The 26,316-nt window shown below is 42.0% G+C and overlaps 1 protein-coding gene across 1 annotated transcript in view; it reads right to left on the bottom strand.

Moving 5' to 3' along the window:
• LCMT1 (leucine carboxyl methyltransferase 1) overlaps positions 1-24,518 on the bottom strand; it is a 47,797-nt gene extending 23,279 nt beyond the window's left edge. Inside the window, exons 1-5 of the mRNA XM_004439513.3 lie at positions 24,275-24,518; positions 9,189-9,280; positions 7,421-7,542; positions 2,431-2,507; positions 586-647 (exon numbers count right to left, since the gene is read on the bottom strand). Of these exons, the coding sequence (XP_004439570.3) occupies positions 586-647; positions 2,431-2,507; positions 7,421-7,542; positions 9,189-9,280; positions 24,275-24,384 (463 nt within the window). The 5' untranslated portion in view covers positions 24,385-24,518. The remainder of the gene's footprint in view (positions 1-585; positions 648-2,430; positions 2,508-7,420; positions 7,543-9,188; positions 9,281-24,274) is intronic.
• Positions 24,519-26,316: the final 1,798 nt, after the last annotated feature.

The raw sequence follows: 26,316 nt of genomic DNA, 5'->3' as shown, positions 1-26,316 counted from the left end.
AGACTGAAGACAACGGAAAATTCTGGAAGAGGTTTACTGTAACTTGAAAGGCTTAGAAATGAGGAAAGTGTTGTTAAACATTCATAATTAAAACTTCAGGGGAAAAATTGACTGCAGGGGCTAAGGAGGTAACAGAAACGAGGGAGGCTGGTTGGGAATAAGACAACGGAGAGGGATGGGGACAGAAGTGGAGAACACACGACCCCTCCAAATGAGGCAGCCGCTGTTCAATTACTGCCACATGGGAGTTAGGTTCTACTGCTGCCAGATCTGATTTTTCCAAAGAAAGCTAGAAATCAAGATTTTCATCAAAAATCCTCAATTTCTGAAATGTTGGCAACTAATTTAAATTTTTTTTCAAAGATTTAAGATTGGGGACCTATGGACATTTTAGTAGAGTCATACAAGAAATTGTTTTAAATTCCTTCATGGTAACTGCAATAAAAGTGTAAATGTATCAGCAGAAGTACATGCTGTGTGACATCTTGTGCACACACATACACACCATCTTGAAGAAGAAAAGGAGAAAAAAAGCAAAAACAGTTATATAGTCCACAGTGTATCACTTAGGTTAAGGATACTTGCCCATTTGAAGTGTGTCCTCTGAATGTAAGTCTAAAATGGGTTTTGACAGGACAGACTTGAATCTATGGGAAGATGGGAAAGAGGAGAAAGATGAGTCAAGTAGCTCATTTACTGCAAAAATGCAGACGCCCACTCAGAAATGGCACATATACACTGCTATTGTTCAAAGCAAGGGCCACTCCAGAAGGCCTTCTGTTTAATTACATTTGACCCCAGGCACTTACAGCAAAAATTCATTGGATACAGGTCTCGGGTTAGGTCAGCTAAGCATTACACTCAGAATTTGATGTCAAATCACAAACTGATCATGAAATACTTAGAAATAGCTAAAGATAGGCTAGCAAGAATTTTCCAAATGTTCCAGTGTTTTCATGTCATCTCAAGTTTCTTGCCTCTTCTCAATCAAACAAAATTTTTAAGATAGCTATTATTTCTCAGAGATAATGAAAAAATTTGACTTTCACTCAGACCTAAAGTTCAGCAACATTTATGTGGTAACTCCCTCAATCAAGAATATGTAAAAAATCAGAAATCAGAGAGCCAAAATCAATATCCCATCAACCATACACAAACACCACTGCATTTTTCACCCCAGGAAACCATCTCTGGCCTTAATTTAGAGCCTACTTACTCTTATTTCACTCAGAGTTCTAACAAGCTTAGTCATACTTTGCAGTTTCCAGAGCATCAGAATTGCCACATATCATCTAAAAAGCATATTTAATATAAAATATAATTTTGTATTTGGAAAGGGTAAAAAACTTATTTTCATAGGATAAACTAGAAAAAAAAAGCATGAAAAATATTTCTAGTTTGTGAGGATTAGACATCTCTAAAGGACCAGCTGAAACTTTTATGTTTATTAAAATTTTTTTTAAATATAAGAATTAGAATTTTATTTAAATAACTGATTTAAAAAGGAGAGAAGGAGTGTAGATTAAAACCACAGTCGTGTGCCACATAATGACCTTTCAGTCAACAACGGACTGCACATATGACGGTGGCCCCCATAAGATTAGTACCATGTAGCCCAGGTGTGTAGTAGGGTGTACCATCCAGGTTTGTGAAGGTACATTCCATGATGTTCACATGACACTGAAATCACCCAAGGCCGCATTTCTCAGAATGTATCTCGTTATTGTTAGGCGACCCATGACTGTACTGAGAAACCATGACCTTGGGCTTGAAGTCAGGGTTTAAATTTCAGCTCCACTCCTTCCTAGCTAGGTGACCTTAGGCAAATTAACTTCTTTGAGCCTCAGTTTCCTCATCTGTAAAAACGGGCTAATAATAGCACTTAATTCATGAGTCTGCTCTGAGGACTGAATAAGACAACCCAAGCGAGGCATTTAACATGGTGCTAGGCAAAGCAAAGCTCTCACCAAAGATTAGCAAACTCGTCACCTACAACTTTGCCAACTCCTTGAAACCTGGACTCAGAATGGCCCCCATAATATCTCATAGATAATAAGTGATTAACTTCAGTTACCCATTCATTCATTCAAAAAATATTTACTACACATCTACTCAGGACCACGTATTTTCTGTGTGCTGGGGATAAAGAAGTAAACAAAATACATATGAAAATTCAGATTATTAAACTACTATAGGTCATTTCTTAAGTGTTCAGAAAAATTACGTTAATGGATAGAAGAGTTACAGGGGAGGATATGTTTCATTCTGAGGACTGCACGACACATTGGAATGAGGGTCTCGGGGCAAGAAAGAAAGCGAGGAGAGCAAGACCCTAAATAAAATGAGGTCCCTGCCACTCAGACCTGCCATCTACTGAAGGCTCGTTCTGAATTCTAAAAGGTTGCTTCTTCCAGCCACAGCCACACTTACTTGATGCTGTGCAGCTTTCTTGTGACTATCCCTGGAAAGTCAACTTCAAAATATTTACTTGGGAGAAGATCTTCATCCTGAGAAAAAACACATCGGAATCTTCATAATTACTTACTCACTCACACATTTACTGATCATCTTCACAGACCAAGTACCAGGCCCTGAAGAGCAATGGGGTATTTAAGGATTTTAAATCAGGGAATGATATGGTCAGAAATGTATTTTCCAAATTACTTTGGTCTCAGCATGAAGAATGGATGGAGGAAAAAAAGAGATTATTGTAGTGGTCCAGGTAAGAAGTAATGGGGAGCCGGAATTGGGGGAGTGGCCTCTGGGATGGACGTGGGGAGGAGTTAGGAGGCGCTTTGGAAGTAGAACATAACAGTATTTTTCAAAAAGCAACTTGAGACCAATTAGAGAGGGTCAGGAAATCAATGTAGTGGGTTTTGACCAGCATTTTTTGGATGAAATGGAATAAAATAGCAAATATCAGAAAGCAACACGTGAGGCGAGAGTAGGTACTATTTTGTGATACATTTACTTTTTTCTGTGACTGGGGAGTATAGTAGGTTGTAAAGAACAGGCACTCTGGAGCCCGGGGGACAGGGTTCAAATCCCAGCTGCACCACTTGTTCACTGTGAGGCCTTGGGAAAGTCACTAAACTCCCAGGGCCAAGGTTTCCTCATTTGAAAAGAGGAGAAAATGATACCACCTCATGGGGTTGTGAGGATTAATGAGGAAATACATGAGTGACACTCAGAACAGGGCCTGCACTTAGTAAGCACCATGTGTGTGCCCTTATTATTTACAGACATCGGTACATAGATGCGGGTGCTGGCTTGGATGTACATTTATTTTTTACAGTGGGCCGCAGTAAAAAAAATGTGACAGCCACACACACATACACGCACACACATAGAGCCCTGCTTCCCCCTTCTGCTCTTCCTAGCTTGGTTGGTGCTACCCACTCCCGTCCCCAGTCACCCACTGGTCATCCTAGTATTCTCTCCATCTCTTCCCTGTTCGATCACTCAGCCCTGCTGACTACTCTAGAATGCATCCTCTCCTCCTCAGCTCTATCACCAACTGCGCAGACTAAAACAACACCCCTTTCTGGTCTTTTTCTACAACACACTTCATGTTGCACACAGCAGCTCTTCACATCTCTAAGACTTAGCAAGAAGCAAGGTGCTCTACAAGCCAGCCGACCTGCCCAGCTTCTGGCCTAGTATTCTTTTAACATCCCTGCTCCCGTCTGCATTTATATTCCAGAAATACAGAATTACTTATTTAAAAAGAAAGAAAAAGAAAGTTGCTGATATCCAGAACTGGTGGTGGCTTCAATGGTATAGGACGGGATAAAGGAAAAGGAGGGGTAAGGATGACATTCTTGTTTCTGCCTTGAGCAACCAGGCAGGTAAGAGAACCATTTATGTAGACAGTAATAAGAGATGGAGAGCAAGTATGGAGGGGCAGCAGACCCCCTGAGGACGGCATGATGGGGGCAGAAATCATGAGCAAGCATTTCCTAGTAGGAAGGTGACCCCTAAGGGCAAGTAGCTCCCCCCACCCACACAGACACTGTGTGGTGCTTAAAATCCTAGAAAATCTGGTCTGGGGGAAGGAGGAAGGAAGAAAGGGTGGGAGGGAGGGAAAGGGGAAGAGAGAGAGAGAGAGAGAAATAGAAAGAAGGAAAGAAGAGAGGAAGGAAAGGAAGGTGGAAGGGAGGGAGGGAGTAGGAGGGGAGAGAGAAACAGACAAACAAGACAGTTTACTGACATATCAGAGGATCCCCGGCCTGTCAGCAGAGTAGGGCAGTGTAAAAGCTATCTGAAGATACTTGGAGGATGTGTTTAAAGGATATGTGGATATTGGTCTTGTTGTCTCACGCACCTTCCACCTGGGATGGTCCCCTGGCTGCACCAGCAGAGGCTTAGCTGCGAGTCACAGGCTTTCTGGGGCCACTGCTGCGTGAGCTCAGTCTATATGATCTCAGGGGCCCAAGACTGTTTGGATGGTTGAAGACTCCCATCTTCAGACAGCAGACGAAAATAGGGCAAAGGAAAGCCCGTATTGTCACCAACAAAGAATAATAAGGGGTTAGAGAAACCCTTTAACGGGTTTTCTAACTTTTGCTAGGAAATTCTAAAGACCTTTCAAGAGCTTTTACTCACAGGGTATAGAAAGTTAAGTATAGTCTAAAATTCCAGAAGACAATGAGAACAACTAAAAGCAAATGCATGACGGACAGCATAGAGTCCTACATCTCGGATGGGTCTTCTTACTTTGTAAAGAGCTTTCCCTGCAGTAGCTCACTTGATCCTCATAACAATTCTGAATAAGAGGGCACTGTGGAAGGAAAGCTTCCAAAAAGCACACTTGGAGCTTTTAAGAAACAGACATCCTCTTCCTCGGCTTTCAAAAAGGGGCAAAATGGCTGTGGCAAGTGATGCTTCCACTTTTTATTCTGTGATTCCCTAGGCCCTTCTGACCATCCACTCCCAAATAGCTCGCAAGTCACAAGGAGGCGGAGAAGACACCCAAGACTGAGTATAAGTACCAGAGAGCAGCCAGGACCAGCCAGGAGGAAGGGTACCCCTCAGACTCAAAGCAGATCCAACATGGCTGACTGCCTCATGGGATGCCAATATTGACAATGCTTCCCTTACATACTGGACCCTTTGGTTGTGCAGAAACAGAATTCAAGAGACATGAAGAAACTGAGGCCCCTTAAAGGGTTTCACTCACTCATTATTCTTTGTTTGTGACAATACAAGCTTTCCCTTGCCCTATTCTTGTCCGCTGCCTGAAGAAGGGGGTCTTCAACCATCCAGTCTTGGGCCCCTGAGATCATATAGACCTACCTCATGCAGTAGTGGCAGCAGAAAGCCTTGACGCACAGCTAAGCCTCTGCTGGTGCAGCCAGGGGACCATCCCAGGTAGAAGGTGCATGAGACAACAAGACTGATGGACAAGATTTTCCCAACTCTTTTATAGAAGCATGTATATCTCTAAAACAGGGATTAGCAAATTTTCTGTAAAAAGCTAGAAAGTAAGTATTTTAGCCTGAGCAGCCTAGATGGTCTCTGACATAACTGCTCAACTCTGCTGTCAGTACTAAAGCCACCACAGATGATATGTAAATAAATGGTACTGGCTGCATTCCAATAAAACTTTATTTACAAAAATAAGTGGCAGGCTGAATTTGGCCCATGCAACCGCTGCTCTAAAAGAGCAAACAAGCATAGCATTTTTTTTTTGCTGAGGAAGATTCGCCCTGAGCTAACATCTGTGCCAGTCTTCCTCTATTTTGTATGTGGGTCGTCACCACAGCCTGGCCACCAACACGTGGTAGAGATCTGTGCCCGGGAACCGAACCCAGGCCACCAGAGTGTGCCAAACTTAACCACTACACCACGGGGCTGGCCCCCATAGTATTTTTTTTTTTAAAGGCACTTTAGATTTTAAAAAATCCCTTCAGACCAATATAATTATCAAATACAACAAAAAACTTTCACAAAAGACTTTCAGACCCTGTGCTATTCTCCTTCCTCACTACTGATAGACAACCTTTTTCTTGGAAGGGGCACATATGCCTCAGTGAACCTTGCTCAGAAATAAAAATCTCAGATTTATTATTAACTCACAAGACAGGAGAAAAAAAAAAACATGTGACCAAGTCAAAAGGCTGTCAGGCCCAAAGGAGGGACTTTCCCAGTGGCCCCTGTTAACACTGACACTGCACATTCTCTTACACTGCATTCTGTTCCAGTTCCTTCCACCACACCACGGTCACTGTGTTACAGAAGCACAATCGACCTACAGAAAAGACCCCCTGGGACACCCACAGGCCTGTGTGTAGAAGAAAGAGGAAGGAGTCTGGAGTTCGATGAGCTCGAGTCCAATGTCTATTCCACATTCCCATGCCACTGGCTATCTAATTTGGGGGAAGTCACAAACTCTCGTAGTCCCGCTTTCCCCAACTGTGTAACACTCTCCCCTCTCACAGAGCTCTCATGTTAATTGATGAGGTCATGTATGTAAAAGCATGTCATAAATGTTAGTTACCTTATCCTGAATAAAAAATACAGAGGCAAACGCGTATACTAAGACCATGTTGAGGCCACTGATTTCTAACTTGAGTAAGAGAAAGGTTGGGGGCTCTGATTACCAAAGACTTTCTTATCAGATGAGCTGATTAGGGACAAAACAGATAAGCAGGTCGGGTCATGTTCATACACTCTAATTTATCCTGGTGTAAGTTTGCAAGAAATCTGGGGAAATGCACGTACCCATTACTGCCACATGACTGACCTGATAGAAGACCCTAGAAAAATCTGTACAAACCTACCAACAAGAAAATGCAATCAGTGGGATCTTTGTAGGGCAAAGGTTTAGAGGTAAAATTCCAGCTCAGGAGTCAAAGTCCAGTGCTTTAGTCCTGGTTCTGCCACTAATTAGACCCAAGTTTCCTATCCTGTGAGTGAGTCTAATTATACCTGCTCTTGAACCCTAACAGAACAGGTAAGGGATCAAATCAGAGAATGGCTACAAACGGGCTTCATATCATATTATCATCACCCAGCCTTGCAAATCTCCAAATACTACCTAAGGCACTGTGCCAACAATAAAATCTTAGTTATCATCAAAATTACAAATGCATGTGCTCACTATCTCAGCAATTCCACCAGTAGAACTTTTTTTCCTGATATATTCCCACATATGCAGAGGCAAATATACACAACGATTTTTATTATAACAGCAAAAGATGAGAAACAACCCACATATCCTTCACTAGGGCCCTGATAAGACAAAGTATGGGGCTGATGGGGATTATGGGGGGTATACAAGCAGCAGGGGACAGGGGTGGGAAACAGGCTTGTCACTGCATCCCTTTTAATATATTTTTAAAATTTTTGAATAAGGTGAACATCTTCACAAAATTAAATTTAAAGAATTGGGGAAAAAAGAGGGGGAATTTTTACTTACCTTTAATGTCCAGAAGGCAGTGTCCATACCAGCCCCGAGGTTTACAATCTGACACTGACATTCTATCTTCTGTAGAAATGCCTTTATAAGCTGCCTGACTCCATAGACGCGAGCAAAATATCCTGAGAGAGAGACAGAGAAACAAGCTATCACTCACTGACAACAGAGTGCAAAGCCCACTGCACCAGGAGAGCAAAACAGAACACTTCTGCCCTTCTTCAGGGTCAGCGGATTATCTGTTGACTTGACGGGAGAAATAGCAACTTTCAAATTCTCTTCCTTTTTTTTCCCCAGCCGTTTGAATCAAAGTAAGTACAATCTATTTAATGGTAGAATTAACTATCTTAAGAAAACTAAAATGTCCTATAATTTTACTTATGAAAGACAAGTATTTTACATCAAAACATCTGATCTAAAATGTTCCTCTTGGAAATGTACTTTTTCATGGCTATAGTGAAAGCTATTCAGTACTCTGGTAAAACTCAAAATTGCAAGTTCATATGGAAAATAATAATTTTAGGTCAGGATATTGGGCAGATGAATATCAAAGCAAAGAAAGACATATTTCTTATTGTGTTTCTTGCATCTCCACCCTGTAGGGGTTAGAACCTCTGTGTTTATTACATGGCATCACAGATTGGGCGGGGAATGGTTGCCTAATAAATTGACTTGTTAAGCTCTGGGGTGGGGAGTTGAGGCAAAGGAGGTGAGACATAAAGAAGGAAGAAGGAAGATAAAATCTGTCTGTGTTCTAAAGCCCAGCTGCTCTAAGTGTGACTATTTTAAGAACAAAATTTGAGAGTATCATTTAGAAACTTTTATTGCAATTTGACAGAGGAATCTTATACCTGTTGAATCTACTATTAAATAATTTGGGCTTGTATTTTGCATGCCTTTTTCATTTTATTTTTCTAGTAAATCATTTTTATTGTATTTTACAGAAATATCATCCACAATGGATTTGATTTTGGAAAAAAAAGATCCTCCCCACACAGTTTGGGAAGCATTCTCCTATTGGGCTGCAGGTCCCCAGTACAGAGGCAAACCCAGGGAGAGGAAGAAGGAAGGAAGGAGGGCTGACATGCTGCCCAGGGCACAGAGTCAGTTGCCATGGCGGGTCCCTGCTTCTGCAGCATTCCGAAGGAAATCTGCCTCAAAAGCACAGGAGGAATAAGGCCTCTTTGCCAGGACTTGATCAATCTTACCTACACCTGGTTTCACCCTCAGCTCAAAGCAAATACCATGTCCTTATTCTCAGGAACCAGCACTTCAAAATTTCTTTGCTTTCTTAAAGAACCTACCTACAGGAATCCATCTTTAGGGCCAAGATTCCCTGCACACACAAGAATTATCTGGTCAGTTCCTCAATCTGGTTGAGACTGTCACACTCCTGTCTCAAATTCTTTGACTTCCTTGATGGAAATTATCTGCAGAGCCTAATACAGTTACTAACACTTTAATAAGGCAACAAAATAGACAGTTCACCGTAGAAGATAAATGGCTTTTAAACACATGAAAATGATCTTCAACCTTACCCATAAATAAAAGGAATATAAAATAAAATTACCGTAAGACACCATTTTTCAAGCATCGGATTAACAAAGATTAAACAGTTTCATAATACATGGTGTTGGGGAGGCTGTTGGCAAATAAGCACTTCACCTACTAGTGGAGAGAGTGCACACCGGAACTCTCCTTATAGGAATGAATCCCTAAAACCTCAGGCCTCTCAGCTGATGAGATGTTGGGGAGGGAGATGGTCACTTGCCTCTGTTAATTTCAGGGGCCTTCCTCTCTTTAGACAGTCTCACAAAATGCTCGATGTAAGGGTCATGCCAGTAGCCAATGCTTACTGCAAACCTGAAAGGGAGGAAAAAGGAGGCAGGTGAGTAGAGAGTAGGTTCAGGCCAGATTCCACGGCCAAGTTCCCAGCTCAAGGATCCAGAGGAAAATTATCTGCCTCAAAAGGCCAATGAAGGGGCCTGCCCAGTGGTGTAGTGGTTAAGTTCACACGCTCTGCTTCAGCAGCCCAGGGTTCACGGGCTCGGATCCCGGGCAAGGACCTACACACCGCTCATCAAGCCATGCTGTGGTGGCAACCCATATACAAAATAGACAAAGACCGGCACAGATGTTAGCTCAGGGACAATCTTCCTCACCAAAAAAAGAAAAAAAAGGCAACCAATGCACATTTAGTGCTCCACCACAAATTTAAAGAGACTCATCTATCCATCTTTTTATTCATGTACACTGCCCATCACATTTCCCACAGTGGTCATTTCTCACCTTTCTTTCCTCGTATTGTTAATTCCTTTCCCAGAACTCTAAATAGCAAATAACCTTACCTATACTTCATATAGAAGACCTGCAACCACTTATTCACTTAGCAAACTCACAGGCCAGATCTAGTCAGATACCTCTACCTAACCAAAAGTTCTGTGTCCAGAGAAGGGAGAACCAGAAGTATCTGGCAAACATCACTAATAACTACCTAAGTATATCTCCTGACTCTGTATTAGGTGCTAGTCATTTCATGTCCCTTAAGGAGGTCACAGTGGGGAAATGAGGAACAAATAAACAAAACAGCTACAACCTGGAAAATGCTATGGTAGCCTAAACTCTCTGTACCCCAGTGTACACTACAAGGAGTTAAAGCTGTAGCATTCCAAGCCTGGGAGCTGAAGCCCGGATTACCACTGGAAGTCTTCTGCCAACCATGAGTGGAACCAGCTTGAGGACAACTGAGAAGTCATGGAAGGAACCTGGTTCCCTAAGGCAGTGCCACACCACTGTGGACCTGGAGCCTGCTCTACCTCTCAACGGATACTTTGTGAGATGATAAGTATCTTCACCACTTGAGCCAACTTGAGCCAGGCTTCTGTTACATGCAGCCTGAAGCACCCTAAGTGATATCCTGAGTAATACACTCATTTCCATGTTGATTGATTAAGTAAGCTGAAAATTAAGATATGTGTACGTGTGTGAGTGTGTGTGTGTATCTATACGTGTGTGTGTATGTATGGGATTTCTCCCAGCTGGATTCTGAGCTCCCAGAAACAGATACTATATCTTTTCTTTACATCTACCAACAAGGCTTACTGCTGCCTTGACTGCAATAGGTGCTGAATTCTGTACAAACATGTCCCCCACAGTCTCTCGCATCCATATTTGCACATGCATAGACACTCATGAGGAAGCACATGTTCAGCTACTCAGTGCAGCAACTCAGCACAGAAATACACAAAGACTCACTAAGGGACACGATTTGCTATAAGCCCAGACTGTCCCAGGGAAATAGGAGACCAGTGAGTTTTACAGATTAAACCTGCTCAGTTATCTAAAATAATGCTTTTCAAACAGTGAGCTGTTTCAATATCATAAAATCAGTTCAATAGTTTACACATCTGCATTTTAAAAAATGAAGTAAAACAAAATATCAGCATGTATCACACACTGTAAGGGTTAAGACTGTTGCATGAAGCTTTTGTTTCAAGTGTGTGTTGGGGGTGTAAGTGCAATGAAAAATGTGTTTTCTCACTGTTGGTGGCCATGTGATGAACACTGATTTCAAAGGCATCATCTGATGCCATCTAGCGGTAAAAGCCATATCAGCAGTTGAGGCAAGAATGGCAGACCAGTGATGAGAACACTCACTGAACAGTTTAAGGGTTGACAGGGCCTTAGAAATGATCTAGTCAACCCCACCATCCAGTGCAAGAATCCTTTCAACAGTACTAAGCCACTGCCTGACTACTCCCCACAAAGAAGGCACTCTCCTTCTTAGCAGCACTGCTAAGCAACTGCTGTGAAGCTGATCAATTTGCCTTCCTCTAAGCGCTCCTTGTTGGACTTATTATTGCCGCTTGGATAACAAGGAGCAGTCTCTATTCCTCTCAGCTTGTATCATCAGTCGATTTAATACTATTGATTTAGTCAATCAATATTTATTGAGTGTCTGCTAAGTGCCAGGCATTGGGGACTGTGTCTTGTTCACAGTGGTGAATAAGACAGAGAAGGGACAGAGACGAAGATAAATAAGAGATGAGGACAAATGAAGATTCAATAGTATGGAGGATAGAGGGACCTACTTTAGAGAAGGTGAAAGGGAAGGCCTCTCTAAAAAGGGGCTGCTGAGTTGAGTCCTAGAGAATTGGAGAAAGTCAGCTGTGCAAAAGGCATTCCAGACAGAAAGAACAGCAGATAGAAACACTCTGGGTGGGAATGGACCGGGAATGTTCCAGGAGCAGAAAGTAGGCACGGGGGCTGGAGACCAGGAGAAACCAGAGAGGAGGCTAGAGAGAGAGAAGCAGGCTCGGGTCACACAGGACCTGGCAGGAGCCTGGGACTGATGTCAAGAGCACACTGGACATGGCCAGTGATGCGCAACACGAAAGGTGGGGAGATGCAGCAGGACGTAACACAAGTAAATCTGATCCTAGTTCCCACGATTCCTACTTCCTAGTGTTTCTAACACGTGTCTCTTTCCAGTCCTCACATCTAGATGACTGCCAGTGGTTTCCAGGCCTCCGAGGAAAAACGACCTCACTGATTTGCCTATGAGAGTGGCCAAGATAAAAAGATTTACATCACACTGTCGGGAACAGTAAGGAAGAGAGTGCTGCTGGGCACGCTGATGGGGTTCTGAGGGGATGAGCACCACATTTCAGAACTCACAGGCCATCGATTAGCAATCAGCTGAATAAATGACACTGCATCCATACAATGAAATATTAACCAATCTTGAAAATATAAACTAGAAGAACTGGACATGGCAAGATGTTCAAGATACACTTTTAAGAGAAAAAGTCAAGACCAAAAATATATGTAGCATACGTGCCCACAAATACATATACGTGTGTCTGTATACACAGAGAAGTACTGGGGATTGGTATCAAAATATTAACGATGATTATCTTTGAGATTTCTGATTTTTTTAAAATGTATCTATGTTTTTAAAATTTCCTACACTAACCACATGCCATATTTCATTATATCTAAACACAATCAACTGTAAGATAGAAAAAAGAGAGAAAAAATACTGCCAATTAGTTAACAATGTTTTTCCTATCGCTTAGAATTTTAATTTTGTGGTTATTGAGAAAGCTCTTTTAGACTTATTTAAACAGATTATCATCATTTCTCTCTCGTACACACATAAAAAGGAAAAGATGAATGAAATAAGTTGGTTAAATCTTCACTTTCAGGATGTCTGTGAGTTACCACACAATACTGACCTTTGTGCCAAAGAGGGCATTGGTGACACTACATTTCTTTTCTTCTTTTTTTTTTTTTTGTGAGTAAGATTAGCCCTGAGCTAACATCCGTTGCCAATCCTCTTTTTGCTGAGGAAGACTGGCCCTGGGCTAACATCTGTGCCCATCTTCCTCTACTTCATATGGGATGCCACCACAGCATGGCTTGACAAGTGGTGCTGTCAAGCCACTTGTCCAGTCCACTTGCTGTCAGCACTGCTTGTTGTCAAGTCTGCTTGACCAGCAGTGCTGGTACGTAGGTCCACGCCCAGGATCCGAACCCACGAACCCCGTGCCGCCCAAGCAGAGTGCGCGAACTTAACCACTACACTACCGGGCCGGCCCCGCAACACTGCATTTCTTAAGAGATCTCCATCATCCTTCTCTGAGATTTTCTTCCAGCCGCTGACCCTCTGTAACTTTTGATACTGGCTTTTTCTTAATCTCATCAGAAGGTATCAATGGATGGTTTTCAAACATCAATCAGGATTTGTGCTCCTTCTTCAAATGGCCCTTAAATATTATGTGGACTAAAGCCCCCAGGGGCTGCAGCTGCAGAGGTCCAGCCCTGCCACCAGGAATAGTGACCAGGACCTATTGCACAGGTAATGACAACTCTAACACAACTTGACAGTGACGGCAGGACACATGGAGAATAAATCACATCTGATTTCAAAGAAGTGAAAAGGTAAGAATGTGTGTGTCACAGAATAGATCAAATACAGCACTGCTTCACAACAAGAAAAACAGTAACAAACATAAAAGGCAACTATTAAACTAAGAAAAATACCTGTATCATGTCACAAAGTATTAATATCCTTTCAATATAAAGGACTCAATAAGAAAAAAACCCCTAATATCCCAGAAGAAAAAAAATGGACAAAGGACAAATATGGGCAATTCACAAAAGAAGAAACACAACTGATCAATGAACACACACTTCACTCTTATCAATTATCAAAAAAAATGCAAAATGAAAGCAAAAAGAGAGAGTATTTCTCCTATCAAATTGGCAACAGAACTATTTTTTAATAGAAGCTGGTTTTAGAGAGGGCTCAGGAGGAGGGCACCCAACACTGCTGCCAGAACTATGAACTGGCACAGTCATGTGCAAGGCACCATGGCAACAGGTACAAAAAGCCAGAAAAACGTGTACACAATGACCAAACAATCCCACTTCTAGGATTTATCCTAAGGAAGTAAGCATGGACACAAGGATTTTTCTACAAGAACACTGAACCTGGAGTTACTGTATCAGGTGAACAAAGCAAGCTACAAAATTATATATACAGGATGTTCCTAATTTTGTTAGAATGAATATATACATACACATAAAGACCATCCAGAGTAGATACCAAAATGCTAATAGTGGTTATCGCCACACCACCACACTATGCATCTAGTTTGCTGTCCATTTCCACTAGCCCTCTGTTCCCAAAACATAGAGAACATACTTCAAAACTTGCATATCCTAACCTCATGTTTAAAACCCAGATCAAAGAATCAAAAATCTCAGATTTGGAAAGACCTTAAAGATTTTCTCAGTCTTCATTCAATCCACTACTTCCAAAATTTTCATGATATTCACATACCACCTCTTCAATTTAATATGTCTTTAAATCAACTCATTTTTTTAAATTCTCAGGTCTGATATGCTACCCAATATTTTCTTCTAACACATACTGTAATAAATACCTAATTATTTAAATTTAAAACACCAGTTTGTGTACCGCCTAAAACAATCTCACATACCTCCTGTGGGAAACATTGACCTAGTCCAACCCCTACCTATTCATTCAGGAAACACTTACTGACTTTGTCCTATTTGCATGGGTGTCAGCTGCCACAACGGGAATTTCATGGCAAAAGTGTGAAAAGCCCTCCAGCAGGCATCTCTTCATCAGAGGGCTCAGGGAATGGGAAGGGGCCCTCCCTGCTCGCTCGGCCTGTGAGGATCAAGGCTGGACTGGTTCATTTTACTTCTCATCAATACTCACTGAGTGCTCACTACCTGCCAGGCATTACCCCAAATGCTTGACAAATAGGAACACATAACCCTCCTAACAACCCTACAAGGAAGGCACTGCTTTACAGACAGAGGTTAAGGTAGTTTCTTCAAGCTGTGCAACCTTGCAGGGAACTTCATTCTATTGCTTTCCAAACCTACTTACCCACTTGGATTGAGACCCCTCTCCCAATACTTCAGTTGCTTAAATGATGTGTATCTGTTTGTAAGTGTGTATATGTATATCTGTTTGTGTGTATATGTATATATGTATACTTACACATACATATGCATATATACAAGCATATATACATGCATATACACATACATGTGCATGCATATATACATATGTGTATGTATACGTACACATGCATATATACATATATATTAAAGCAATCGCAAAAATCAACTGAATATTTCTAGCATTAATTTTCAAGTTTGGGATTTTAACTGCATACTGCTTGTGGTCTTTAAGATATTGCTCTACCTCAAATTTTTAATTATATTGTTCTTTTACATCTTTTAGTTTCATTTTTTAGTTTTTATTTCCTGTTGGTTTTATTCTTGGTTCGCAAATGGAAGACAGGAATCAAAGTCTTAAGGGCAACAGACTGTGGACCAAAACAGAGTTTGGATTTGTTTCCCTTCTTGTGAGCTCTTGGAAGCTTCATGTTGCTTTCCTAAGTAGACCCGCAAGGCCTTAAGTGTTGAATTACCTAAAAAACTGGGCCTCAAAAACTAAGAAGACTCACAGGCTACAGTTTCCTCCCAAAGGTGACTACTGGTATTGCCTTTTGGCTTCATCTAACATCTCATTACTTCACAAGGATCAATATGATCAAAAACCTACTGTCTCTGTTGTAAGCACTCACTGAATAGTGGGCAAAGTGTAAATGGAAAAAGAACCAACATTCACAAGAGGGGGAACTAAGCAGGAGAATCCCATAAGAAAGCTCCCTTGGTTCTGTGTCCCATATCTAACCTTAACAAAAAACCAGTTAATACAGAATATAATAGCAAGATGCCATGGACCTGAATAATACTAAAGTACTGTCGGAAAAAATAAAACATTTAAGAACATGTATTCTGAATATTTTCTCCCAGTGTATGGCTTGTTCATTTTCTTAGTGTATCTATTTTCCCTTTGAAGTTGGTGCTTTTTGTGTTCTGTATACAAAATATTTGCCAACTTCAAGGTTGCCAAGATATTCTCCCTATGTTTTCATACAGAAGCTTTATGGTTCTAGCTTTAACATTTAGGTTTATGATCTACCCCAAATTAATATGTCTGTACAGAATGAGGAGGGGTCAAGGTTTATTTTGTTTCCATTTGAATATCCAGTTGATCCACAATTATTAGTTAAAAAGACTTTCCTTCCCCCCACTGAATTGACTTGGCACTCTGGGCAAAAAAAATCAACCGACAGTACTTGTGTAGGTCTGGTTCTGGACTCTCTAGTCTGTTTCATTGATCTATCTGTCTACCTTTATGCCAAGACCACAGTGGTTTGCTCACTGTAGCTTTACAGTAAGTCTTAAAGTTAAGTAGGGTAAGCAGTATAAGTTCTCCAACTTTGTTCTTCTTTAGCAGATTTTTTTGGCTCTTCTAGATCCTTTGTGTTTCCATATACATTTTAGAATCAACTTGTTAATTTCTTTAGAAAAGATGGCTACGATTTTGATTGGGATTGCACTGACTCTACGGATCCATTTGGAAAGAAGAGAAATCTTAACATCAAGTCTTCTAATATAAGAACGAAGTATATCTCCCATTTATTTAAGTCTTCTTTAATTTCTCTCAGCAATGTTTTATAGTTTTTTGTGTAAAGGTGTTTCATGTCTTTCATTAGACTTATTCCTAGACATTTTGTTTTTTGATGCTATTGTAAATGATATTTTAAAATTTCATTTTCCTATACATGTATGTATATTTACAATACATCTATCTGACAAAAGATTCCCATGGGAAATAGATAATGAACTCCAATAAGTCAAAACCAACAACACCACCATCAAGAAAAATAGGCAAAGACTTGAATAGACAGTTCACAAAAGAAGATGTAGGAATGGCCAACAAGCACCCGAAAGGTGTTTAACATCATTAGTTACCAAGGAAATGCAATTTAAAACCATAATGAGATGCTATTTCACACCCATTGACAAGACCGAATGTTAACAAAGATACGAAGCAACTGGAGTTTTGATACACAGCTGGTGGGAAGTGTAAACTGATAAACTACTTAGGAAATTAGTCTGGCAATTAAATATATACCCACCCTATGACAAAGCAATTCCACCCCCAGGCATTTATCTAAAAGAAATGAAAGACACATAAGAATGTTCATTGCAGCCTATTCACAATGGCCAAAAACTGGATACAACTCAAATGTCCATCACCAGGTGAACGGATGAACAAATCAGGGTACATTCACGCAACAAAAAAAGGTGCAAACTACTTTACACTGACAAAGATTCTCTCCTTGAGCAAACTCTAGCCAGGCTCCTCTTCTCTAGGAAGCCTCAACCTTCACTTATTCTATACAGACTTTTGGTTTTTTTTTGTGAGGAAGATCAGCCCTGAGGTAACATCCGATGCCAATCCTCCTCTTTTTGCTGAGGAAAACTGGCCCTGAGCTAACATCCATGCCCATCTTCCTCCACTTTATGTGGGACGCCACCACAGCATAGCTTGACAAGCGATGGGTTCGTGCGTGCCCGGGATCCAAACCGGGCCGCCAGCAGCGGAGCACGCGCACTTAACCGCTACGCCATGGGGCCGGCCCCTATACAGACTTGTATAACAAACACTGTTATTCTATAACAAACACTAACATAGTTTCTAACAGCTCAAAGCCGCGCTCATAGGATGACTCTGGGCCCCCTTAAAGTGCCTGCCTAAAAAAACTCAAGGCTGGCAAAAGCATTTACTGTCTGTTCCAGCCAACACTTAAAGACAGGGCCCCAGACTCCCAGTTAGCAAATCTAGATGGTTTCACATGTACCAACCCCTCCTTCCCACTTTTTGTAAATTTTCTCTTCTCTGACTCTACTCACCACCTTCCTTACTCCCACATTCTCCCTTTAAAACACTCTTTGTACAAATCGAAGTTGTTTAGTTCACACTAGACTCTATTCCTTATTGCAATAGTTATTACTGATTAAAATCTGCTCTTACCACTTTAACTAGTATCTTTGACAACATGCACAACATAGATGAATCTCAACACATTGAGTGAAAGAAGACACAAAAAGAATACATATGTATGATTCCACTGATATGACATTCAAGAATAGGCGAATCTAATCTATGGTAGCGGAAATCAGAAAAGGACTGTTAGCTGGGGATAAGGAAATTAAGTAGAGATACAAGGGAAATTTCTGGAGTTTCAGAAATATTTTATATCACATTTTTGGTGGTGGTACACAGATATATACAATTGTCAGCATTTATCAAACTGAACACTGAGACGTGAGCATTTTATTATATAAATTATCTCCCTCTCTCCCCCTCCCTCCCACCTCCCTCCTCTTCCCTCCTCTCTCTCTCTTTCCCTTAAGAATATCTGGGGAAATTCTGGGGGGTGGGGAGAGAAGGTGAGAGACGTAGGTGACCCTCCAAGTTCCCTTTTCAATATCCACTCACCTCTTCTTTCTTACTAAGAGGACCCCAATTTTGTTTGAGGTGTCAATCTGCCCTTTAGAAATTCTCACCTTCCACATGTTCCTGCAGCCAGGGGTGGGGCCACATGTCCCAGTTCTGGCTAATGAGAAGTATGCAGAAGTCTACAGAGTAGGGCTTCCCGAAAAGTTATTGCTTTCCTGATGAAAAAGGACAGACTCAGACACATGTCTTTCATTAGTATCCCTTCCTTTTCTTTCTTCCTGGAGCACAGCTGCTCAAACAGACTAAAACAATTCTGATATTCCCTGGTACAAACCTATTCTTAACCTGCGAAGCAAGCTATGGGAACTCTGAATCAATTCACAACTAAGTAACTTTGTGAATCAAAGTTTTTCCAGCATCAAAATGAAAAAAAAAGCAATTCAAACTGAAAGCCAAGGATGACAAATGCATTGCTGTGTTAAAGTATATATAAGAATTTAGTATATAATCCAAGTGATGTTTCAAATCAATGGGGAAAGAGACCATTCAATAGACGGAGTAGGGACAACTGGCTAATAATCAGAGACAAAACTTAGTTAGACTGCTACTTTATAACATATAAAATAATCAAGATAGATGAATGATCTAAGCATAAAAGCCAAAACCATAAAAGTGCTAAAAGAAAATGTTACAATGATTGAGAATGGTCTTTCAAAGCATCACCCAAAATCCACAAGCCATAGTTAGATTGTCAGATTCTGCACTACAAAGACTCACAATTTCCGTAACAAAATGTACAATACAAGCTAACCTGAAAGATAAACATCACTTTGAGAGAAAATGCTGCAACAAATATAGAAGCAACAGACTACTATCCCTGATATAAAAAGTCCTTACAAGTCAATAATAAAAATACAAATAAGCAAACAAGAAAAAGACAACAATCCAATAGGAAAATGATATGAGAGAGGGCTCACATAAAAAATATCAATGACAGTAAGCAGACTAAAAGTTCTCAGTCTCACTAGTGATTATAGAAATACAAATTAGAAAGAGGTACTATTTTCCACCTGTCAGTTGATAAACAATTTAAGAGACTGAGAATATTCTGTGATTAGCATCTCATTCACTGTGGGTGGGAATGAAAACGGATATAACCTCTTTCGAGAACCATTTTGCAGAAACTTCTCCCCTGAAATCCATCTCACAGGAAAACTCAAATACACGTGCAAAAATCCTCATCTCAGCATTTTTTGTTTAAAGATTTTATTTATTTATTTATTTTCCCCCCAAAGCCCCAGTAGATAGTTGTATGTCATAGCTGCACATCCCTCCAGTTGCTGTATGTGGGACGCGGCCTCAGCATGGCCGGAGAAGCGGTGCGTCGGTGCACGCCCGGGATCCGAACCTGGGCCGCCAGCCTCGGAGCGTGCGCGCTTAACCGCTAAGTCACGGGGCCGGCCCTCAGCATTATTTTAATAGCAAAATCATAGCCACCCAAATGATGAACAATAGAAGAATGGTCAAATAAAATACAACCACACTGCAGAATACTGTGCAGCCATTAAAAAGAACGAGGTGGATCTGTGTGAAATTAGACGTATAATACGTTCATATTATGCTACTGAATGGGGGAAAAGTATTCACTATTGTCATTAAAAAGATTAAGCTGTTAAAAGAAAAAAAAATAATGTGATATTAATAATCTAGATCTAAGATAATTATCTTTCATAGATATTTTCCAAAATTTAATTCATTTCTTTGTACAAAAAAGGGGGGAAAATATCTATGATTTATTTGACTTTCTTGATGGTCAAGTTTGGCAGCTAATTTATTCTCAACAGAATGTTCCAGTTCTCAAGTGACACGTCTTCTCTGGAACGGAAAGCAGCAGCATCTGCCTTCAAAATATTTCAGATGAAAATTTCGGCCCTGCTCTCTGGGGTATAGCTGTGAAGATGTGATCAGTGTGCTGGAAAGGCCCTCAGGAAAATGCTGCCTTTCCCCAGAGGTGATGCTGTGGCCCACCTGCATGTCAAGGGGGAGATTTTTTGATTCGGTTGAGAAATCAGATTAACTTCTACAATATTTACAATGGAATTTCAGCCTTACAGCCCCTGATATGGTTTCTAAAACATATAAAACACGCAAAACTAGTAAAACAAAAAACCAGAATTTTAAGACCTCGTCGGGAAACATCATCTTGAGCACTTGCATTGCGTTCCTCTTCACTTTAGCCATCTGACAAACTATTATTGTGTCTACAACGCACACGGCAATAAGGTAGACATGGTCCTTGCTCTGTATCATGCTTACTCTAGTCAGAGAGACAAACATAAAACAATATGTCTGAATTACAACTGGGCTGATGACCACAAAGGCGATGCTCAGAGTGTTATGAGAACATAGAACAGGGGCTGACCTTGACTGTGGGGGTCAGAGAGGCCTCCTTGAGGGATCCACATCTGAGAGAAGCCAAAAACCTTGCAGTCATCATTTATTCCTCTGTCTCCCCCAACATCCAGTCTGTCAGCACATTCCATTAGCTCATTCTATCTTCACAATGGACCCAGAATCTGATGGATTCTCAGCACTTGACTGCTGCCATCCTGATCCAAGCCAAGGGCATCTCTGACTTGGGATATTCCAGTACCCCTAACTGATCTCCCTCTTCCATCCTTGCCCCCTATAGTCTGTTCTCCACAGAGAAGCTGAAGTGATCCTGTGAAAACCCCCGTCACGTCACCTCATTCCTCAGTTCAGAATCCTCCAATGGCTCCCATCTCAGAGGAGAAGTTAGGGCCTTAAAAGAGCCATTGCTGTATGTGGCTCCATTGGATGGAGCAGAAAGGACACACATCTCCAACCTCCTAATCCTGAGATCTGCAGAGTATGAGAAAACAGAGGCACGACTTGAGAGGGCTTCAAGAAAAGGATATTCCTAGGGAAGGACCAGGGTCAAGGCAAAGAGAGGGACATAAGGGCTAAGGAGAGGCTGAGGAAATAGAGGAGGCTGCTGATTATGGAGTGGTAATTTCAGAGGACACAGGGACGGTTGCGGGGTGGGTAAACAAAAGAGTAGAGAACTGACCTAGGGTTATAGCATGATGGGGAAGATAAGGACAGGAAAGAATGGGGAGTGGAGTGAGTTAGCTATCATGGTCCGTGCTCCATAGATATCCGCTGAACCCTAGTACATCCACTGTGAAGCATCCTAACTATCGGACTGGAGGAGGGACAGTATGAGTCCATGACGACAATGATGATGATGATGACGATGACGACGACAACGATGACGATGGGGGTGGCGGTCATAACAATGACTACCCATCTTGAACACATACTGTGTCCAAGCACTGCTGGAAGCACTCCACATTTAATCCTCACAACAACCCATGGACACACAACCTCACTATGATCCCCAGACAGGCTCTGAACCAAAGGAGGGAGCAAACGGAAACAGAAGTAACAGAGTTGTAGGAGCCCTGGGAGGCTAAGAGGCTTTTTTAATATTAGTTTAGGAATTTTTATGGCTTAACTCAAGGCAGCAGGGCCCAGCACAACCCACAGCTATAACATATTCAGTAACTTCAACCAAATAATATTCAGACTGGAGGGAAATCAAAACTACTATAATAATAATTTCTTGATGGCTTCATTTTGTGCCAGATCCTGTGCTAACTGCTTTGCATCATCTCATTTAATCCTCACAACCAAAAGGTAGGTTACCATTATTATCCCCATTTTAAAGGTGAGGAGACTGAGGCAGAGAGAGGGTAATTTGCCCAGGATTCATGCAAAGATTTCCTACGTAATAACATGACTTTTTCACAAGATTTAAAGGTTTTAATACATTACAGTGAAGATACAGATCACAATTCATAGAACCTGAAAGGCACTGAGTCCTAAGGCAAAAGATCTTAAAACATTATCTTATGTACTCTCACAATCTCTTTTATGTCTTTTGAGATGAGGGAAATCCCAGTGGAACAAACCTTTGATGAAATGCATCCAGATGACCAACATGTCTGGTCTTTATAGCTGGGACCTATCCCAGGAGATTCTGAGTCAGTGGGTCCAGAGGAGGCCCTGAGCATCTGTGTTCTTTTAAAAAGCCCCACATGCTACGCTGATGTGCAGTTTGCGTTGGGAACTACTGCCTTAGCTTCTCTGCAGTTCCGAATCCAAACTCCCCCCACACTGTTTAGATGTCTGTAGACACAGAGGACATTGGAAACTGAGGCAGAGAAGAGCTGAAATTACAAAAACTATCCAACAGAGAGTCAAGGAAACACGCTCTAGGTATACTATGTCTACTTTTCTTTGCATCTGAACTACTTTATGGCTAATGTACTTTTTTTAACTAAGCATGTTTTCAAAACCTGTTACCAACCAATGTTAAATAAACCTATACTACCAGTAAGTATTAAATAAGCATAATCTTCATGTGCTACTGAAAAGTATTTTATTTCCCTCTGATAATTTTGACAGCACTCCAGTTTCTCTTAGGAAATAGCAGTCAATATGAGAGATATTATTCCTAATTCAACAGTGCTACAGATGTGGTCAACAGCAACTTCAAGTTGGAAAATAAACAAAGTTGGGTGTAACCCATCTAAGTGCACACATTTCACCACGGACAGCCCCTAAGCCTTTAATACTTATGTATGTATTTATCCATTTATTTAAGCGAACACCACTAACACCTACTAAATGCCAGACACTGCTCTAAGTGCTTTACTGATATGAAATATTTAACCTTTACAATCACCTATGAAGTGTGCATTATTATCGTCCCCATTTTACAGATCAGGAAACTGAGACACAGAATGGTTTAGTAACTTGCCCAAGTTCACACAGCTCATAAGTGGCAAAGCTACAATCATTTGACAGAGTCTGGCTCCAGAGTCCATATTCTGAATCACTATGCTTAGTCTCCAAGAACCTACAGAAAGTGCCAGCCTTAATCCAAAACTTGTTTTCCCCACCCTACAGTCCCTATGTGGGCCCAGCTTCTAGGATACTCTTTCAGTTCCTCTAACAGTCCATCCTCCTTCCTTGCTCTTCCTGAAAACTCTCCTACATACCCCCGCCTCTTTTTCTCCAGCCTTTTCTTCTCAGCTTAAACATCAGTGCCTAAATTACAAACCAGAACGGGAAACACTGTATTCCTCAGCCCTCAACACAAAATTGTAATTGTGTACTTCATGGGTAATTATTTGCTTGCTGTCCGTCCTTTACAACTAGGCCATGTGGTACAGTATGCCAGACACCAGGTCAATCTTCTTCATCATGTGTCCCAATCACTGAAACCCACCAACCAGTGGAAAGGAAAGGCCTGGAACAAAGTAAAGTCTCAATAATTTCTGTGGAAGGAATAAATGTATGGCGTACCTTCGAGCCTCATGCTTTCTTTCTCATGCTTTCAAGTGTGTGACACATACCTGTGCTCACAACGACCCCACAGAGCCCCCACGGCACCCCTAATAGTGTAGACTCCCGTACACACAGTCAAGGGCTCTGGAAAGCACTGGCTCTGCACACAAATACTGTGTGGCCCTTGACAGACCACTTCCTCCTGAACTGGCCTGAGCTTCAGGTGCACAGTGGGGATCACGACAACCCCCAATGGAATGTAACCCATAAAAGAGCGAGAACCTGCACTTCTCCTCATAACCCATCGACACTGTCATTATTCTTTGCTTTCACGTCTCTCCTTCCAGCAAAACTCCAAGAAGCCACGACCACGTCCGCTGGTTCAGAGCCTGACTCCCAGTGACCGAATCCACCGGCTGGCACCGTACCCGGCACACATTGCAAGTCAGGTAAATGTGAGTTCAATGAGTAAATTCCTGCTCCGTGCACTGCACAGGTGTCGCACGACTTGACAGGTACCTCTTGGCACACAAGCGTGTTCCTCAGACACAGGCCTGCCTCCCACCGAGACCCCACGCCCCGCGGAGGCGGCCCCCAACCCCACGGTCCGCAGGTACCTCTTGCAAATAGAAGCATCTTCGCAAGTGCCGCGCACGCCCTCATCGTCTGTGTCGGTCGGGGAGGAAGAATGGGAGGTGAAGGAGGGACTCCTCAGGCTAGCGGCCATGAGCGTGGAGGTTCCGGGGTGCTGTGCCCACCGGGGACATGGAGCGAAGTCGACAAATGCCAGGCGAAGGAGCGAGCCTGGCAGAAGGCAGCACAGACGAGCTACACTCCACCAGGCTCGGCTGGCGCGGCTCAGTGACGCCGCCCACGACGACGGCCCAGCAACCTGCCCACTTATTGGCGCCTCTCCCCATACGCTCATTGGGCAATTTCCCCGCGGACGTGCTCATTGGAGAACTCCTTTGGCCCCGCCCACACAGCCCGGAAGTTCACTGAGGAGGAAGGTAAACTCTAATTGACGCAAGAACACCGCAATGCTTTCTGGGAATTGTAGTCGTAGGTCGTTGGAAGCTACCGGGATTCTTATTGCTAGTCAAGAAACTTTGTAACAGTAGTTAACTCAGGACGGAAGAGCTGGCAGTATCCCGGGGACTGGGGCCAAGGACTGAGAATCCCGCCGGGGGAAACAAGCGTCAGTGTTACAGTCTCATTTAACAATTTAACAAATATTTATTGAGCACCAGCTCTTCGCCAGGAACTGTGCTATGGGCTTTGCCCACATAATCGCCTTTGTTGTGAAGGAAGGAATGTGTGGGAAAGTAATTCAGTGGAAAACTATGTAGCAGCGAAAATAAACTAGAGCTACCAATTACAACTATCAATGGCTGACTTTCAGGAAAATAATATTCAGTGAAAGAAGGAAATATAACATTTTTAAATTTAAACCAAGCAAAACTAATGTTGTTTAGAGAAACATAGATATATGGTAAAATACTATACGGAAAAGTCAAGGAATAAGGGAGAAAAAACAAGAATCAGGATATTTGTGATCTTCAGGGAGTGGGGAGGGTAGCACGTTGGAAGACAAAGAAAGGGAATGGAAAAGGAATACAATGACACCTCAATAATTTCTCAAGTTGGAGTGAGTTCACACATGTTTGTTTCATTATTATGCATATTCAAGGTGTTCATAACATGTGTTTTGTAGTAGATTTATTATAAAACATTTTCTAAATAAATAAGAAAAGAAATGTGTTTGTATATTCCATTTCATTATCTGTCAGGAGCCAGAGAATGGATATACTCAAACTTTAAGAACCTTGGATCACACACACACACGAGAGCAAAACAGACAAACAAACAACAACAAAAAACCCAGCACACATATATTGGGGCAAGACCAGATATTAAAAGCTTGCTTAGGGGCCGGCCCTGTGGCTTAGCGGTTAAGTGCGCGCGCTCCGCTGCTGGCTGCCCGGGTTCAGATCCTGGGCGCGCATCGACGCACCGCTTGTCTGGCCATGCTGAGGCCACGTCCCACATACAGCAACTAGAAGGATGTGCAGCTATGACATACAACTATCTACTGGGGCTTTGGGGGGAAAAATATAAAAATAAAGTAAAAGTTTAAAAGCTTGCTTAGTAGTCAATGGAGGAACAAGAGCTCATTGCTACCGGAAGCAGAAATGACAGCGGGGAAGGCTGAGGTTAGGGAGTTGAGCCAGGGGGAGTGGTGACGAGATGAAATACACCACTTTCTTTGACTCATCCTCATCCTAGAGGGTAACGCAAACCACTGAACAAGTATAGTCTTCCAGCTTGGCAGCGTCTACACTGTATGCATTGTAGTTGGTAATGTGTCAACAACTAGTAGTAGAAGGTGAGGATCCCATACGTCTGGATGGTGAGGCTGAGGGTGACTGGAAGAAGGTGGAGGCAGATGCACTGATACACCTCTGTTGATTGAGGAGCAAAGAATACTTCTGTTCTTTGCTGAGTGTTTGATTCAGAAAAACTGGTGATTCAGAGGACTTTGGTCAGTTATTCATTGAGGGGCCACCCCAAAGGCTTTCTGCAGGCAGGGCCAGCTCATTGCATTTAAGCTCCTGATCAAGGGGCTGGAACTTGATGACATAGCAGTGGAGTCTGGAAA

This window comes from Ceratotherium simum, chromosome 26 (genome assembly GCF_057802395.1).
Source record: "Ceratotherium simum simum isolate JZ-2026a chromosome 26, ASM5780239v1, whole genome shotgun sequence".
Lineage (NCBI taxonomy): Eukaryota > Metazoa > Chordata > Mammalia > Perissodactyla > Rhinocerotidae > Ceratotherium > Ceratotherium simum.
This window is presented reverse-complemented; position numbering and strand designations above follow the sequence as displayed.